Genomic DNA, 16,544 nt, shown 5'->3' on the forward strand with positions numbered 1-16,544 from the left:
CCGTCTCTCTATCCTAGGCCCTGAATGTATCTTAGGGGAGAGTAAAAATTGTTAGATTCAGTGCTTCACATGGGCCCACTGAGCTTTGTTTCCATGGAATTCTACAAGAAGGAAATGGCTGATGGGGTCTGCTTAACTATGTGGTGGTCCAATGGGACTGCCATGCTCATCTGAGAGACGGGCTGATCCCTGAAGCCAGAAATCTGTCTGTGCTTAACCACAGGTGATTTCCTTGTTGCCGGCTCAGGCTCTCCCCCTAGTGGCTGCTCTACCACACCCTGTCCTTCCCAGAGGGTGATCAACGCAGATGATTCAGACCCCATGTCCTAACTTCTTTCCCCCAAACAGCAACAATAAAATCTGTACCCTCACACTCCCCCTCACCCCTGCCCCTTTGAGCGAGCTGTGGACTATCTCGACCATCAATTTACTTTGTATTGTGATAAGCAACTATGAATACTTTAGGTACAAGACTTTACTTTTTATTTTTATTTAAATTCAAGTAATTAACATATAATGTATTATTAGTTTCAGAGGTCAAGGTCAGTGATTCATCAGTCTTATATAACACCCAGAGCTCATTACATCATGTGCCCTCCTAAAGACTTTAAAAAAAATTCTATGAATTATTGAACACTACATCTGAAACTAATGATGTACTATATGTTGGCTAATTGAATTTAAATTAAAAAATAAAACAGTAAAAATAATAACAATAAAATTTAAAAATTCTATTCATGCATTCAGAAAGGTAGCCATGGAAATTATTTGAGAATCGGTTTTCTTTCAACTGCCTACCTTCTGGAGTTTCTTCGAATGAACTACCTGACCAAGTATCATCTCTACCAGGTTGGCTAATGATTGGAATTCCTCCACTGGGGTTCTGCCCCCCACCCCCCTATTCAGGGACTTTCCTTTCAAAATGCAAATGCCCTTTGGGAGAAGTTACCCATTGTACCTTGTCAGCTCTTAGTACCTTGATGTGACTAACAGAGCTCTTGACATATGAAAGCAGAGAAGAAAGAGCAAACAGAAGTTGAGGCCACTGTTACCCTGTGATGTCCTAATTCCATTAAAAAAGGTAAAAGAGCATTTATTCCACATCAGACAATACTGCACAATGGTTAGGGATGTGTCTTTAGAAGTCAGGCACTCTTGACCTCGACACTGCCCTTTAAAACCTGTGTGGCACAGAGTAATTGTGCAATAAGCCTTAGCCAGGAGGTTAGGATTCCAGACTCTGGAGTGAGACGGTCTGGGTTCAAACCCCGGTTCTGCCACTTGCTACCTGCAAGTTGCCCAAGGGTCCTTGATTATTCTCATCTGCAAAATGGATATAATAACAGTATCTACCTAGTAGGTTTGTTATGAGGATTTAATATTTGGAAGTGATCTGATCAGGACCTGGCACAAAATCGACGCTATAGAAGTGCACGTGCTGTTATTTACAAGCATCTGTGTGTGGCAGGCCGAAAACAAGGGGCCTGGAATGTCATTTCAAGTCCTCTGGCTCTCAGCACATCAACCCACTGTTCAGGCAACAGCTGGTACAGTTAACTTGCAGAAGTTGGAATTCTGTCTCCGAGGAGGCAGTGTCTTACACGTTTGCTTGTGTTCGTGGAATTTGTGTATCTACTTAAAATCCTCTGACCCTCATAGAGAATTCTGGCTTTCGCTGGAAAGTGGGGCAAGAGGTAGAAAAGCTTGATGCTGTTTTATATTCACGTTGCCTTGTTCAATTCAGGAGAAAAGCGGTTACAAAGGTAGGAGCTGGGCAGGGACGTGGGTGAAGATGGGTGAGGGAGGCTGTAGTAATCCCCCACCCCCAGCATCTCTTTTCAAAAAGTGCTTGATTGATGGTGACAGTTCTAAAGTTCTCTCAAACTAAGAGTATTTTCTCTTAAACCAACACAAAGACGTATTTGTCTTTCAAATTTATTGCATGTAGTGCGTCTTGCTGCTCTCCTGCTCTCTCCGGTTAATTTTAATTCTCTTGTGTGGAGAAGAGGGCAAAGTCCCAGAGAATTTTTACCAGAAGCCCCAGGAAGCCTAAGCCATCTGACCATCGATCTTATCCGTTAAGAACTATGATTCAAGATAAACAAAGGCAAGAGGAATTAAAACACATTTCTCCACTATTTATTCCAGAGAGAAAGGCAAACAGCCACAGCCTTCAAAGTGATGAGAAGACTCCAAGTCTGTAATAGAAAAGGAAGCCAAGTATTTTCAGTTCCCTCTTGAACAAAGCTCAGGGCCAAATAAATCTAGGGTGTTGTACATTATTGTCTTTTTATAATCTCCATTCTAAGTGCATGATAAAAGGGTTTCTTTTTTTTAAGATTTTATTTATTTATTCATGAGAGACGGGTGGCGGGGGGCAGAGGCAGAGGGAGAAGCAAGCTCACCTCGGAGCATCGAACCTGACCCCGGGCTTGATCCCAGGACCCCAAGATCACCACCTGAGCTGAAGGCAGATGCTTATCTGACTGAGCCACCCAGGTGTCTGATCAAAGGGTTTCTAACATGTTGGAAATGTCACCTTTCACTTCAGTAGTCCACAAAAAGAAAAGTGATTTCTGGTTGTTCCTTAAAAAGAAGGGGAAATCCAATATTCCTGCTTTAGGCTTGATATCACATGCGATGCTATAAAGTTGTAGCCCTAGGGTCTCAAGGTTGCCACAGGCTTGGCCCTAGTCACCAGTGTTTCGGTTCATTCATGAAGAATTTATCTGTGACTCTTCTTTCCCATTGGAAACATTTGAAGAGAAAGAGAGTATGTTTACCCAATTCATATTCTTACAGAAGCTCGAAGATGCTAAGCTACTGGAGGAGGGCTTTCATGTTAAAGGCACTGACTCTCTCCAAAGATATTCAAAAGCTCTGGAAGGTGGAACGAGGAAAGGAGACAGTCACAGAGGTTCTCAACAAGGAGTGATTCCCCCCCCCCCCGCCCCCGCCCCAACTACCCTCATTCCAGACATTTGGCAACATGTGCAGACATTTTTGTCTGTCGCAACTTGGGGGGAGTGAGCTAGTGACATCTAGTGGGTAGAGAGCAGGGGTGCTCTGAAACACCCTATAAATGCACATGATAGCCCCTCACAGCATCAGCTGGCCCCAGCGACAATAGTACCAATGTATCAGCTTTGGACCCGCCAGCTCTGCAGGGGCAAATATTGTGAATGCCTCTGTGGCACCTTCAGGTGATAAGGAGGGAAAATAAATGTTCATGGAAATACTCACCCTATTTCCTCTGGAATTAGGATTGCCTGGTGTCCCTTTCTGTCCAGTTCTACCCTAGAAATATAATTGTTTCCCCAAGATCGTAAGGCACAAGATTCTGAGTAACTACATCAACATAAAAACCTCATGCACTATTAAACCAGCAGAACTAATGTGTCATGCTAGAATCTTTCTGCATATCAACACTGTTGGGTCTGTGTCTACTAAAGAGGAAAATGGTATAGCAACATGCACCGCTAACTATCAGTTTCCCCGTATATCACCTGCTGGAAACTTAATAATCTTACCCATGGAAGTGTAACCTACTACAGATGTGTCTTGTTTTCAGGAAATAAGGCTCTTCTAAATGTGAACTTAGGGGTGTTATTCAATTATAGGGTTACATATTTTACTAAGTAATTAATTTAGACTTTAAGAAAGTCTCAGCTCAGTAGCAGAATTAGTCATTCATACATATGTAAATAGATCTATAGATTCTCTGTATGTAAAATAGATTCAATTACTTGTCTTCCTTGTTCTCCTTTGGAGCCCTTTTGTCCTTTGATGTTACTGTTTTGTCCTGGATTACCCTAGAGGAAGATTTAAAACGTATTTTAGAGCCAAGAAATATTAGCATTTTTTTTTTCAAATACCATGTATAATATTCAAGTAGTAAGTTAATTTGGGTTAAGTGAGGAAGGGTGAGAGAAAATTCTCCACATTTGAAATCCATAGATTTTTGAAAAAAATGAAAATAATATTTCCCCAAGTTTGAAGAGGGTTTGGTGACAAAGGAAGTGATAAGAGTGCTTGCTAAAGACTGCCTGCTGAAGCCATGATGATTTTCTCTTCTCTGTGTTGGCAGCTTCACTGATGCACTAGTCCAAACATGCTTATACTATTCTCTTAGAGATGCAATAAGATTCCTTTTTAATCATATCTGCAAATAGGAAATCTGTAAGATTAAAAGCCCAATAAGCAAAATTATGGAAATTTCTCCCCAAAAGGAACTTGAAAGTCTCAAAGTAACACTAAAGATGATTATGATGGAACCTTAGTTCTCAGCTCCAAATTTCCAATATAATCAGCCAAGATCAGATGCACACAGATTTCTACCCAAGCAGTTAAGTCTCAGTTAACACCTACTACCCCGACTCCCAAGACAAGACTTTGCCTACAGGTTAGCGGAAGATACAAGGGAAAGGAAAGAGGAACTCGGAGGAACTACACAGTTCAGAGCCAACTAGACCCAAGTAACTTACAGGATCTCCTGGGAAGCCCTTCTCCCCATAACCCCCTGGGGGGCCTCTGGAACCTGGGCTTCCCTGAAAAAAAAGAAAATGAGCTTCTGAGTTAGCTTGTATGAGGGTTTTATAATGGTATTAAAATGTCAAGTGTGTGTTTTGGAGGCAAGAAAATCAATCAGACAAAATGATCCACATTTCTCTCTCCCAGCCAGTTTCCTCAGACTTCTCAAGCAGGACTCAGCGCAGTTTTAAGCCTATGGTCAGGATTATCTATAGTGAGGCTGAGCAATGGGAAAACTCTCATGATCTAGCATAGTGTCATCCGACAGAACTTTCTGCAGTAATAGAAATCCTCTCTATTTGCTTTGTCTAATATGGTAGCCCCCAGCCATAAGTGGAGATGTGACTAGGACAACTGAAGAGCAGGATTTTTCACATTCACTATTTGAATTTAAATTGTCATATATTGGTAGTAAGTATTATATTGGACATTGCAGCCAGTCTAGCAACTTCTGATGTTTATAATTAAATTGGCCACTGGAAATCTTCACAGGAATATTCTACTTGTCACCTCAAACTCAAGTGTTCCCAGCTCAGCTTGTCCAAACCGGGGTCCTTGAAGGCATTTAGACTGACTCCTCATTTCCTGCTTCTCTGGTCACCTAGATCTAGAGATCTTACGTCCTGGAGCCAGAACCAGGGTGAGAGAAGCAAGTCACGTAGGGTGCAAACTTTAGGGAGACACTCACACTTTGCATGCCTCCGAGAATGAGTACTTTCTTAAATCCCGCACCCTAGCTGCTCATTCCAGCCCGGGCCCTGCTGCGTCCTTAGTATGTCTTGTGTCTGTTCTCGTTGACATTGCCTTACTTGAAGGCCTCATCACCTCTCACCGTGACTGTTCCAGAGCCTCTCATCTTTGCCTTGTATCTATGTCATCTCTGGCACACCCTCCACACCACTGCCAAGTAATAGTTCTGACATGCAAATTCAATTATGGTCTCCGTACTTAAAATCTTTCAAAGACTCCCGATTGCCTAATGGTTAAAAGCCTAATTCCTCCACATGGCCCACGAGTGCCTTCCCAATCTCTTCCCACCACCTCTAGGACCTCCCCTCCCCCTCCCTGTACTGTAATGCTCCACTTGCAGTGCCCCCAAGCCTCCATGTCTTTGCTTATGTTGTTCCCTCTGTCTGGAATGCCCTTCCTCCATGTCTTGCTAATGCCTATCATCTTCAGCTCTGGGATCATTTCCTCCAGGAAGACTTCCTGGACTCTCTCCCTACCCTGCTGAGTTAGGTGCCCTTCTCTGGGCTCTCATGCAGTTGCCCACAACATGGCCTCAATCACATTCTGCACTGTCATTAGCTATTTATATATTTGACTTTCTATGGCCGGGGATCCTTGAGGACAAGGACAGTGTGGTTCATCTCTGAATCTTCAGCACATAACTCAGTGCTTGGCACATGCCAGGTATTCAAAAATATTGGATAAATAAATGGATCAGAACATAAAAACAGAGCTGCTTGGAACCAAGTAGGCATATATTAGTAAGTATTGAAATGAATTTAAGATAAAAAATGTTTCACTGTGATTCACTCAGCAAGGTCACCAAAGTAATTCTGTATTTTTCTCTTGCCTTTTATGTTAGTTTTTTTTCTTCTGATGCAATAAAGAGAACATGGAAGGCACTGACAGGAAAAAAAACATTCATTTTCAGACTTCTGAGGAACATGCCCATAGAAGAACCTTGCATGCCTTGATTGCTTCTCGCTGGAGTTCTTGAAAACTCCCAAACAGGAAAGTAGCATCTACTCAGCAGTAACAGAACTTCATTTCGTGGTCAAGTCAGCTGTCAATTTTTTTCCCGACTAAGCACCGGCACACAGCAGTTAAGACTGTCTCTGTTACCAAATTCTCCTTCTTTGATGTATTGAAAGTGTTACCTGAGATCCTGGATCACCTTTTTCTCCCTTTTCCCCAGAAGGTCCATGAAAGCCCTAAAAGAAGTCAAGGAAAACAAAATTCCCATTTAAAGAGAAATACATCAACCTCATGACCACGTTATGGTACCTGAAAGATGGCTTACCTCTTCCCCATCCAGTCCGTCAATCCCATCCTCTCCTTGTTCTCCCTGAGGGACAACAGGGAGTGCAATCAGGTCAGAGGAGGGCTCTGCCACATGCTTACTGGGAAACTAATCCCGTCGGGAAATCGAATTGGACTGAGAAGACACTACGGTACCTTACTTCCAGAAAATCCTTTGGCTCCCTGTAAAAGATGAGATCTCTCTCACTGACACATCAAAGACAGACAGCAGGTGGATTCACAGACTATTGGAGCCAGAAGGGGCTGCCTCCCTAAAGAAGGTGACTGTGCATTTCTTTCTTTCTTTTTTTTTTTTTTAAGATTTTTATTTATCTATTTGACAGAGAGAGAGACAGCCAGCAAGAGAGGGAACACAAGCAGGGGGACTGGGAGAGGAAGAAGCAGGCTCCCAGCGGAGCAGGGAGCCCGATGCGGGGCTCGATCCCAGGACTACAGGATCACGCCCTGGGCCGAAGGCAGACGCCCAATGACTGAGCCACCCAGGTGCCCCGACTGTGCATTTCTTTAACTGCTTCTGGCTCTCTAACCACAAAGGGATGATAGATGCATCGAATGAATGCTCTGAACTCATTGAGATTTTTAAGAAGTAGAATTCGTCCACAGGTGAGGACACTGACATGTAATTGGAGAAAGGCAAAGGGGGATAAAAGAGAGAAAAGGAGGGAGGGAGGGAAGGAGGAGAGAAGCAGAGCATGTAGGGAATTCAAAATCACATGTCCAGCAGAGCCTTACCTTTTGACCCTGCTCTCCTGGACATCCTGCAATCCCTTTATCTCCCAGGGGTCCAATGTCTCCTCGTCTTCCCTAAGAAAAGGCAACCAAACAGGTATCCAAAGTGACTCTTCTGCCAGAAGTTATCAGCAGTTTGGTTTTTTTTTTTTTTTAAAGATTTTATTTATTTATTCGACAGAGATAGAGACAGCCAGCGAGAGAGGGAACACAAAGCAGGGGGAGTGGGAGAGGAAGAAGCAGGCTCCTAGTGGAGGAGCCTGATGTGGGGCTCGATCCCATAACGCTGGGATCACGCCCTGAGCCGAAGGCAGACGCTTAACCGCTGTGCCACCCAGGCACCCCAGCAGTTTGGTTTTTAAGGTGAAGCAAGAGCATGGGCGCTCTCTGAACTTCACACAAAGCACGTCCTTCCACAAATGTGTTCATTTAACTCTGGTTTTACCCTCTATTCAAAGATCTTCCTCGTCAACCTTCGGGGCTTCCTTACAGACCCAAGATCACACAGACATGCAGGAGGAGCCCAGTTGCTTCACTGTCCTCAGCAGACAGCAGAGCTAAAGGTTTGGAAGTCGCTCCATCTTCCAGCCACCTTTCAAATACTCCGGTAACACATGTTGGCCCTGCCCTGGAACAGTCAGCGCTGCTGAAGGTACTGAAGCAAGCTGGTCCGAGGGCACGGGAGCTGAGCAGAAGGTTGACGGGTCGGGCCACAGCCAGGAGACCTCGAAGCTGGGAGGTGCTAGTGCTCACAGAAAGGACCACCGGGCGAAAGACGCCCAAGTCAGACCACCCACTGGGGAAAGAGTGCTCAAGGCCAATGGCGTGTGCATCTCCCATCAATCCTGTTTCTCCCAGGGAATATCTAAACACAGGTAAATGCTAGAGTAAAATGAATCTCAAGAGAAAAGGAATGTGGTGCTCTTGGAGCGCAGGAACCCCCATCTGTCTCTTTACCCACTTACGTCCCTTGTGCCTGGCTCAGTCAGATCTGGGTGCAAAGTGGGTGCTGATGGTTTGGATAAATCCTTCCTGGTAGCTGAGGGGAGAAGGGATTTTTCCTTCCTCCTGCTTTGCTTTCTTTATTCTGAAGATTATTCCCAGGAAAGCAGGAGACCTCTCTCCTGGCCACATGTCGCTAAGAGATACTGAAACATTGTGGCTTCCTATTGACCGGACTGTCAGCCAGATGTGGGCTCATGGCCAGACACCCACACTCCAAGCCCTTCGTGCTGCCTGGGTGGGCTCCAAGACCCCTCTGCAGGTACGTGGTGGGTGGGTCAGAGCACTCCCCTTGGCGGTCATTTTGTAAACTAGGTCAGCACTAGAGTCTAAGAGGAATGTATCAGTTTATACATCAGGAGACTGAGAATCAAGAAGTTAAGGGTCTTGCTAAGGTTTCTCGTCCAGGTCAGCCCTTGGCTGTCCGACTGAGCCTGTGCTTTTAATTATACCTGCCCAGGCATGATTTAATTTCATTTTAAACATTGCTGCCCAGACAGAGAGCTAGCTTGATTCCAAGGGGATGGAGATGCAGGCTGGATGCTTCCTGAACTTTCCCCTCCCCAAACACAGCCATTCAAGTGTTTCAGTTCCTTCCAATCTATTCTCATAATTTGACTGATGAACCAAGAGAGGGTTCTGATTTTAGGGTCAATGATTGAGATTAGAAAACCTCTGTGTTGCATGGAACCATGAGGCTGTGCCTTTCCATGTCCTAAGCACTGAGCTCGAGGTCCAAAGGCAGCCCGTCGCTAGTAGATAGCCCTACTTGGCCCTGCATAGGGGAGACAGGAGCATGCCCCACTCCCTGCCACGGATAAAAACAAGCCAGGCAACATGTAGGCGAGCCTGCTGCCTCCTTCCCCTCAAAAGTGGATTTGGTAAGTGCTCACGATCCAGACCAAAAAAGGGGGGGGGGAGGAGCAACCCATTTTCTTTCAAAACCGCCAAAAACCCCCATATAAACAAAATCCTTTCTGTAGGAACTGTCCATGCAAAAGAAAAATCATTGCTTGTGTTGCGGGGGAGGATCAGGAAAACTTACGGGGTCTCCGTCCTCTCCCCGGTGTCCTCTGCTGCCTTTCAGACCCCGAGAACCCTGGGAGGAAAGAGGGAAATACATTTCAGCCAGCTTCCTTCAATTTGAACCTGTGAAATCACTAGGCATTGTAGACAAGTCCCTCCCTTGTCTGCAGGGGTGGCTGTGAGTCTGTGGAGAGTCTGACAACCCCCGGAGGCTGACTTGGGGAACCCACTTTGCAGCTCAGGGCATCGGGTGGGTCCTGTGCCTGAGGGGCTCCGTGGTGGGCAGCTGTGGCTAATACAACTCTTCTAGAAGGCAAATCGATCACATTTCCAAAGAGATCATTTTATTTCCTTTTGCTTTTCTGAGAGTTCAAGGAAGAAGCACTTCTCCCAATAACAAAGTTACACATATTTTAATCGCGATCATCTCTCCCTCTGCTCCGTGGGGTTTAACAGCCTTGTGGCTTATCTGTGGCAAAGATTTAATCAGATGTTTGCTTTCCTCACCATGTAACACAGGTCCTGGCTATCTGCTCAGTGCACCTGGGGGCTGTGCTCTTGGAATGTAACCCTAATACCGACCAGAGCAAAGGGAGGAGGGAGGAAACTGTGCTGAACAAAGCATCGTAACTCGGTAAAATGGCCCAGATCACGTACCCACAAGGACGGACAATCCAGAACTCATGAGCGAGGATTGTATTTGCTCTCTTAAAAAAACCAGACTCCATTTAATTATGATATCTAAAAAGCATTTGAAAACATGCATAAAAGTAAATAAAATAGAAAGACACAGCTTAATTATTATAAAGTGAACGTCCATGTAGCCACCACCCCGGCCAAGCAATAGGACATCACTGGCACCCAGACGCAGCCCCCCCCACCATGCCAAGCACTCCCACCCCCACCCTGGGGAGCATACTCCTGGCTTTTATGACAATACTTTCTTGCCATTTTTTAGACTTCACTACTGAATCATTTATCCCTAGACATGATAGGTTAGTTTTGCCTGCTTTCCAACTTTTTATAAACGGAATCATACTATATGTATTCTTCTGCGTTTTGCTTTTTTTTTGGGGGGGGGCCATTACTGTGTTTGTAAAACTCATTCATGTTGTTGTACATACCTGTAGTTCATTCATCCCCTCACCTTAGAGCATTCCATTAATGAGGACACCATGACGTATTTATTTAAGCTATTGCTGTGTAACTGATCTTCTAGAATTCATTTTTTAAAGGGCTATTAATCTGCAAAGCTTTGCTCTTTTTGCGGTTCAATTTCATTCTTTGCCGATGAAGTACAACCTTTCCCACTGTTTCTAACACCACTTGCACTCCTCAAACTGTTTAAAGCAGGTGCAAAAGAATAAACCGCAAAACCAAGGAGCAATGTCATGAAGGGTATATCAGAAAAATGGGAGTTATTCTTCACAGCAGTATCAAAAGTGAGTCCTTCTCAACTGGCTCCTACACCACAGAAATCGCACGAAATAAATGCCTGAAGCAATTTCATCAGCATCGAGTGAAGGCTGCGAAGTGCACCCCTTGGCCTTGGTCCCGCCCACCAAATCCAGGCACCCTGGGTGAGAGTTTCACAACGGAATGGCACCTTGGCAGCTTGTAGTCCTCGGGACCCATAAGGACCTGGAGTCCCCGAACACTTGCAGAGTGTGCAGCAGCAAGTCTTCTCTGCGACGTTTCCCTGGAAAAAGCAAACTTGAGTAAGCAGCAATGGTCAGGAACTTCAGGGCATAGGCACTGTGTTCATACAGAGAGCATAAGGCACCAGCTACACGGCCGGCCTCTCTCTCGGGGGGAGGGGCTGCGAGGATCAGACGTGCTCCTTGACTTAGTACCGAAGACGGGGCACTCGGCTCTCAACTGCGATTCAGCATCCCTGCTCCCAGGACGTGACCTCCTGTAGAAAGGGCACCTACCACACAGGTGGCCACAGGCCAAGTTTTCACAAGACTGGCTGGCTTCTCGTTGACAGGCTCCCGTTTTCTGGGGATTTCTGCAGCATAAACTGATGGGAGCTTTTCTGCATGACTAGGGGCTGGTTGCTTTTTCAGTCCCCATGCAGTCATGTGGTGAGATGACGAAGGAGGAAAGGACACACAAAAACGAAAATACGCTGCTCTGGTCTTTCACACTTTTTCATCTACTAAAGACCATGCACTTTATTTAGTGGGGCAAGCAACGGGGTCTCCAGAAGTACTCATCAAAATTCCAGTTTCATTCTGATGGCCTTTGGAATAACTGCATTTCTTCTCCACAACTCACCAGGTACTGTGACAGCATCTTGCCCAGCTCTCTCATGCCAATGGTCAGGTGAGTCATGTAATCAAATCCCTTTCCAAATTCAAAGCTGGAGAACTCATCATGGGCAGTCGTGTTTAGGGACACCACCAGCAGAGCATCGAGTCCTAGGCAGTAAACGTAAGAGATTCGAAACCAAAGGGGTTGCATGTGAAAGAGAAGAAAAGCCCGTCATGTTTCTACTTGGTGAGTGGTGTTCAGAGAATCGGAAGAGGGAAAAGGAAAAGTAAGAAAAAGCAGGACTCTTGACATATGAAGAACTCATAGGCTTGCTTGCTTGTTCAGGCTTCAAACCCAACAGAAAAACACTAGCAGAAAACTGTGCTTGATGCTTAAAACCATCAAGTTTTGATATAATTCTTGGGCATTCGAAAGCAATTTTTAAAAATGCCCTTCAACAGATGACTGGATTAAGAAGATGTGGTCCAGGGGTGCCTGGGTGGCACAGCGGTTAAGCGTCTGCCTTCGGCTCAGGGTGTGATCCCGGCGTTATGGGATCGAGCCCCACATCAGGCTCCTCTGCTATGAACCTGCTTCTTCCTCTCCCACTCCCCCTGCTTGTGTTCCCTCTCTCGCTGGCTGTCTCTATCTCTGTCAAATAAATAAATAAAATCTTTAAAAAAAAAAAAAAAAAAGAAGATGTGGTCCATATATACAATGGAATATTACTCAGCCATCAGAAAGAACGATTACCCAACATTTGCAGCAACATGGATGGGACTGGAGGAGATTATGCTAAGTGAAATAAGTCAAGCAGAGAAAGACAATTATATAGTTTCACTCATTTATGGAACATAAGAAATAGCAGGAAGATCGGTAGGAGAAGGAAGGGAAGAACGAAGGGGGGGTAAACAGAAGGGGGAATGAACCATGAGAGACTATGGACTCTGGGAAACAAACTGAGGGCTTCAGAGGGGAGGGGGGTGGGGAATTGAGATAGGCCGGTGATGGATATTAAGGAGGGCACATACTGCATGGAGCACTGGGTGTTATACGCAAATAATGAATCATGGAACATTACATCAAAAACTAAGGATGTACTATATGGTGACTAACATAATAAAAAATTATTTTAAAAATAATAAAAAATAAAAATTAAAAAGTGTATTGTTCATCTTCAGAGGTTTTCTGAATTTTTCTGAATGTAAATTAATAGTTCTCAAAATTATCTCCATGGCCAAAAACTCCTGGGGGCCCAGGCCCTGCAAGCCTGAGGAAAGCCCAGGGTGAACTCCTGGCCATAGCCAGGACTCCATTTATTCACTCATTCACTCACTCACTCACTCATTAATTCTCTCCCTAGTCCATTTACTCTACCTATCCTTTCATTACACAAATCTCTGCTTATTAGGAGCCCATTATGTATTAATCATTGTACCAGGGATGCAAGATGAATAGGACAGGCACACTCTGTCCCTTCACAGAAGTCCAGTCCAATGGAAAAGGTGGGCAGGAGTCAGATGGCTGCTCTGAGGAGTGGTAAGTATCCTAAGAGGGAGTGGCAGGGTGCTTTGAAAGCCTAAAGCAGAAGCTCCCAAATCAGCCTTAGAAAGTCATGGAAGGTTTCTGTGAAGAACTGAGGAACTGATTCTCTGAAGAGCTGATCCCAAAGGATGAATGGAAGCTGGTCAAGGCAGAGAACCAGAGACAGAAGGTAGAGAAGGACTGGGGAGGAACTGAGATGGGGAGAATTCTATGTAGAAGAAAAGCGTATGCCAGGACTGAGGGCCTGGGGGTCTGAGGCATGAGGTGTGCTGGAGGAAGAAGGGGATGGCTTTGTGTGCCTGGGATGCTGAGTGTGAGGAGTGAGGGAAGGCCAGGGTGGGGAGCGGGAGCCAGGCCCTGGAAAGCACCAGAGGCTGTACTAAGGAATGTGATGTGCCCAGAACAGTGGGAAAGGAAGATGATACAACCCAGCAAACAAGCAGGAAATTCTGTGGCCTCTAGAGAGGTTGCCCATGGATGCTAAACCCCAGAAGCCAGTGTGGGTCTATACCCAGGAAGTCTTAAACAATGCCCCCACCCCCGACAATTAGTGGAGTCTCGTGCTCTGCATAAGACTCTCAACTTCTGCATTTAGTGCTTTTCGAGATCCATGTGGTTGTCTTTCACATGGCTAATCAGAAACAGTAGGGAGTGTCCTAGGTCAGGAGCCCTGGAAGCAGAATCTAAGTGAGGAATTTGTGTGTACGTGGTTTACTGAGGGAGAAGGAGGTGGAGGAAAGGGAGGGGGAGGTTGTAAGCGAGGGTGTCTCAGTAAAGTCTTCACCGTGGTATGATTCATGAAGGACTCTGGGGTGTAAACTCTATTAGAGTCGACCCACTTGAGGCAAGGGTGCTAGGCTTTGTATCCCTATATCGATTGTCCCCCTTCCATTTCCAGGTGAGACATGGTATGGACACCCCCACTCCAAGGTAATGGTTCAGGTGACTCAAGGACCCATGGCTGTAGACGGTCACAGGTGTAAGTACTTGGCCGTGGCTTTTGCAGCATTTGGGGGATGAGCGTGCAGGCTGGTCAAGTGGGTTTGGGAGGCACCAACAGCATCTGCTACTAGTGGCCAGACAGACCTCAAGAGCTACAGTACCTGAGTAAGAAGGGACTCGTTAGCACATTCTGTGCTTCACCACTTAAATTTGCAACTCAGTACCTGCTTCTCTGAGCCTGTCCGATTGATTTTCAAGCATTATCTCGCTTTCACCCCCAAGACCATCTGAAAAGATGAGTAGCACCTAGAGGAAGAGGAAAGCAGAGAATGGGATGATGTGAAAATGAAATACGTAATTGGGGAGGAAGAAACAAATGAAAGAATGCAGAGATGGGACATCGAATGTGACGTGAGTACCTGTCCTTGGGATTTAGATTGATCCTTAAATGTATCCCACAGCGACTGCAGGAACTGTGCATTCAGATGAGATGGCCCATTGACGGTGACTTGCAGCAGGCTGTCAAATATTGCTTTCTGGTAGATTTGGAACTTGGCAGGGAATTCTCGGTCATTGTTCACCTTGAAGGCCACGTTCACCTGCACGTCTGAGCCTGCCCCGCAGCTGACCCTCCCGATGGAGCTGATGTCCTCTAAGATGCCTGGGAGGTAGGATCTCAGCCGAGGGTGGCCATGGAACAGCGGCTGCCCCCGCAGGTGAGTGGAAATGTCAAACCCGACCACTATGTCCATAAAGCAATCTGGAGACCAAGGGAAACAAGGCCAGATTAATGAGTAGACAGGGGCAAGGAAGAGCAGACCAGGCGGACAAAAGGAGAGCAGTCATGGCGTTGCCCAGGGCAGGAGGGTCCCTAGTACCCAGTGTTCAAGAAGGAAGATATGGGCTGCTTGATCAACAGGTATTTCCTCTCTCCTCTTTCAAATATTTCAAGTTCCAATAGCTATTTCAAGTTCCACTCATGGTTTAGCCTCATTTTCAGTGGCTGGCTGTGTGTGTCTGTGTGTCTGTTGTGTGTGTGTGTGTGTGTGTGAGTGTGTGTGCATGCACGTGCAAATTTTCTTATTTTAATGATGACATATTGTGATTCATATAATCATAACATATTAAATATTTGAAATAGCTTTAGAGATTATTTAATCCAGAGGTCACAAACACAAAGGGCTACAAAGGCCAGGGGATAATGTAAAGGAGTTAGACGGGCAGGGAGCAGAGAGAATGAATGGAGGACGACGACCCATCTGTTCACTGCTCAACTCCTGCTGACACTAGCCATGCGGGAGAAGGGGCCCAGTGCGGTCAGATGGCCTGATCTTTCCAAGGAAAGCCTGAAATCTCCATTTTTCATGTGAAACCTTCAGTTTGTAAAAGCTGTCAACTAATTTTAACAAGTTGTCAACACTGGGCAGGATCAACACCACTCAGCTGCAAGTCTCCATTTGGTCACTGCTGACCCTGCCCAGCTGCTCCTTTTACACGTGAGGGAATTGTGATTCCCGGAGTTGCTGCTACCGCACCAGAGCAAGAACCTGGCCCTCGGAGTCTGGTGCTGGGGCCCTTCCCACCACTGTAATGTGCTTCCAGCAGAGCACCCCAAATGGAGTGTGGATGATCTGGAGAGCTTGGAAGGACAAATCCATTCTGTGAAAGAAGTGGCTTCAGTCATAACTCCAGAAACAGAAGCACGCCGAAGAATTTCTGCGTGTTGTACAAATTCCACAAAATGCTATCATATCTTCAGGTGCTGTCCTCCCACCTCCCGGCCCAAGTGTACAGAACTTGAGTCCTCCACAGTCACTCTCAGCTGGGGCGAATGGTGACCCCCGCATCAGATGGCTCCTTGCTGTCCCTTCATTTCCTTCCTTCCCTGCCCTCCTGACTCACTTCCGTGACCCTCCTGGCCTTTGCAGTCATGGTGTTTGTGACCTCTGGGAATCAAATAATCACTAAGGACAATTCAAATCTTTACTATGTTATGATTATACAAATGCCATCATTAAAACATGCCCACACAAAGGCTCATACAGACATACACAGAGAGACACACGCAGGAACACCGAGTCCCTTACAAGATGGTTTAACAAAGTTAAAAGAGTAAAGCTGCCAATCAGCCGGTGTCTGTTTTACTGACTTCCCACTGGACGCAAGGCATTATTCTAGGTCCGCCACAAGTGGAGGGGGCAGAAATAGGAGACTGAGTTTCGGTGGTAAGAGGGGCACAAAGCCTGGCTTGCAGTGAGGGGACAGGGCTGACCAGAGGACACAACCCAGGACCTCCTCCAACCTCTGCACCCTTTTCCTTGTTTCGAGGGAGGCTGGCTGATCCCAAGCTTCCTGGAAACAGAGGAAAGGTCTATTCTCACTGCACACTCTTCAAAAAATATGTTCTGCTAGAGCTAGCCCCCAGGATACCTTGGGGAAATGAAGTCCCAGGAAGGTGGCAATTA

The 16,544-nt window shown here is 45.8% G+C and overlaps 1 protein-coding gene across 1 annotated transcript in view; it reads right to left on the minus strand.

Moving 5' to 3' along the window:
* Positions 1 to 16,544, minus strand: part of COL6A5 (collagen type VI alpha 5 chain) — a 97,179-nt gene that overhangs the window by 51,569 nt on the left and 29,066 nt on the right. Inside the window, exons 8-19 of the mRNA XM_008708806.2 lie at positions 14,499 to 14,839; positions 14,304 to 14,385; positions 11,617 to 11,759; positions 10,943 to 11,035; positions 9,356 to 9,409; positions 7,312 to 7,383; positions 6,715 to 6,741; positions 6,560 to 6,604; positions 6,417 to 6,470; positions 4,485 to 4,547; positions 3,747 to 3,812; positions 3,244 to 3,297 (exon numbers count right to left, since the gene is read on the minus strand). Coding sequence (XP_008707028.2) covers positions 3,244 to 3,297; positions 3,747 to 3,812; positions 4,485 to 4,547; positions 6,417 to 6,470; positions 6,560 to 6,604; positions 6,715 to 6,741; positions 7,312 to 7,383; positions 9,356 to 9,409; positions 10,943 to 11,035; positions 11,617 to 11,759; positions 14,304 to 14,385; positions 14,499 to 14,839 — 1,094 coding nt within the window. The remainder of the gene's footprint in view (positions 1 to 3,243; positions 3,298 to 3,746; positions 3,813 to 4,484; positions 4,548 to 6,416; positions 6,471 to 6,559; positions 6,605 to 6,714; positions 6,742 to 7,311; positions 7,384 to 9,355; positions 9,410 to 10,942; positions 11,036 to 11,616; positions 11,760 to 14,303; positions 14,386 to 14,498; positions 14,840 to 16,544) is intronic.

Source organism: Ursus maritimus, unplaced genomic scaffold (assembly GCF_017311325.1).
Source record: "Ursus maritimus isolate PB19 unplaced genomic scaffold, ASM1731132v1 scaffold_20, whole genome shotgun sequence".
Taxonomy (NCBI): Eukaryota; Metazoa; Chordata; class Mammalia; order Carnivora; family Ursidae; genus Ursus; species Ursus maritimus.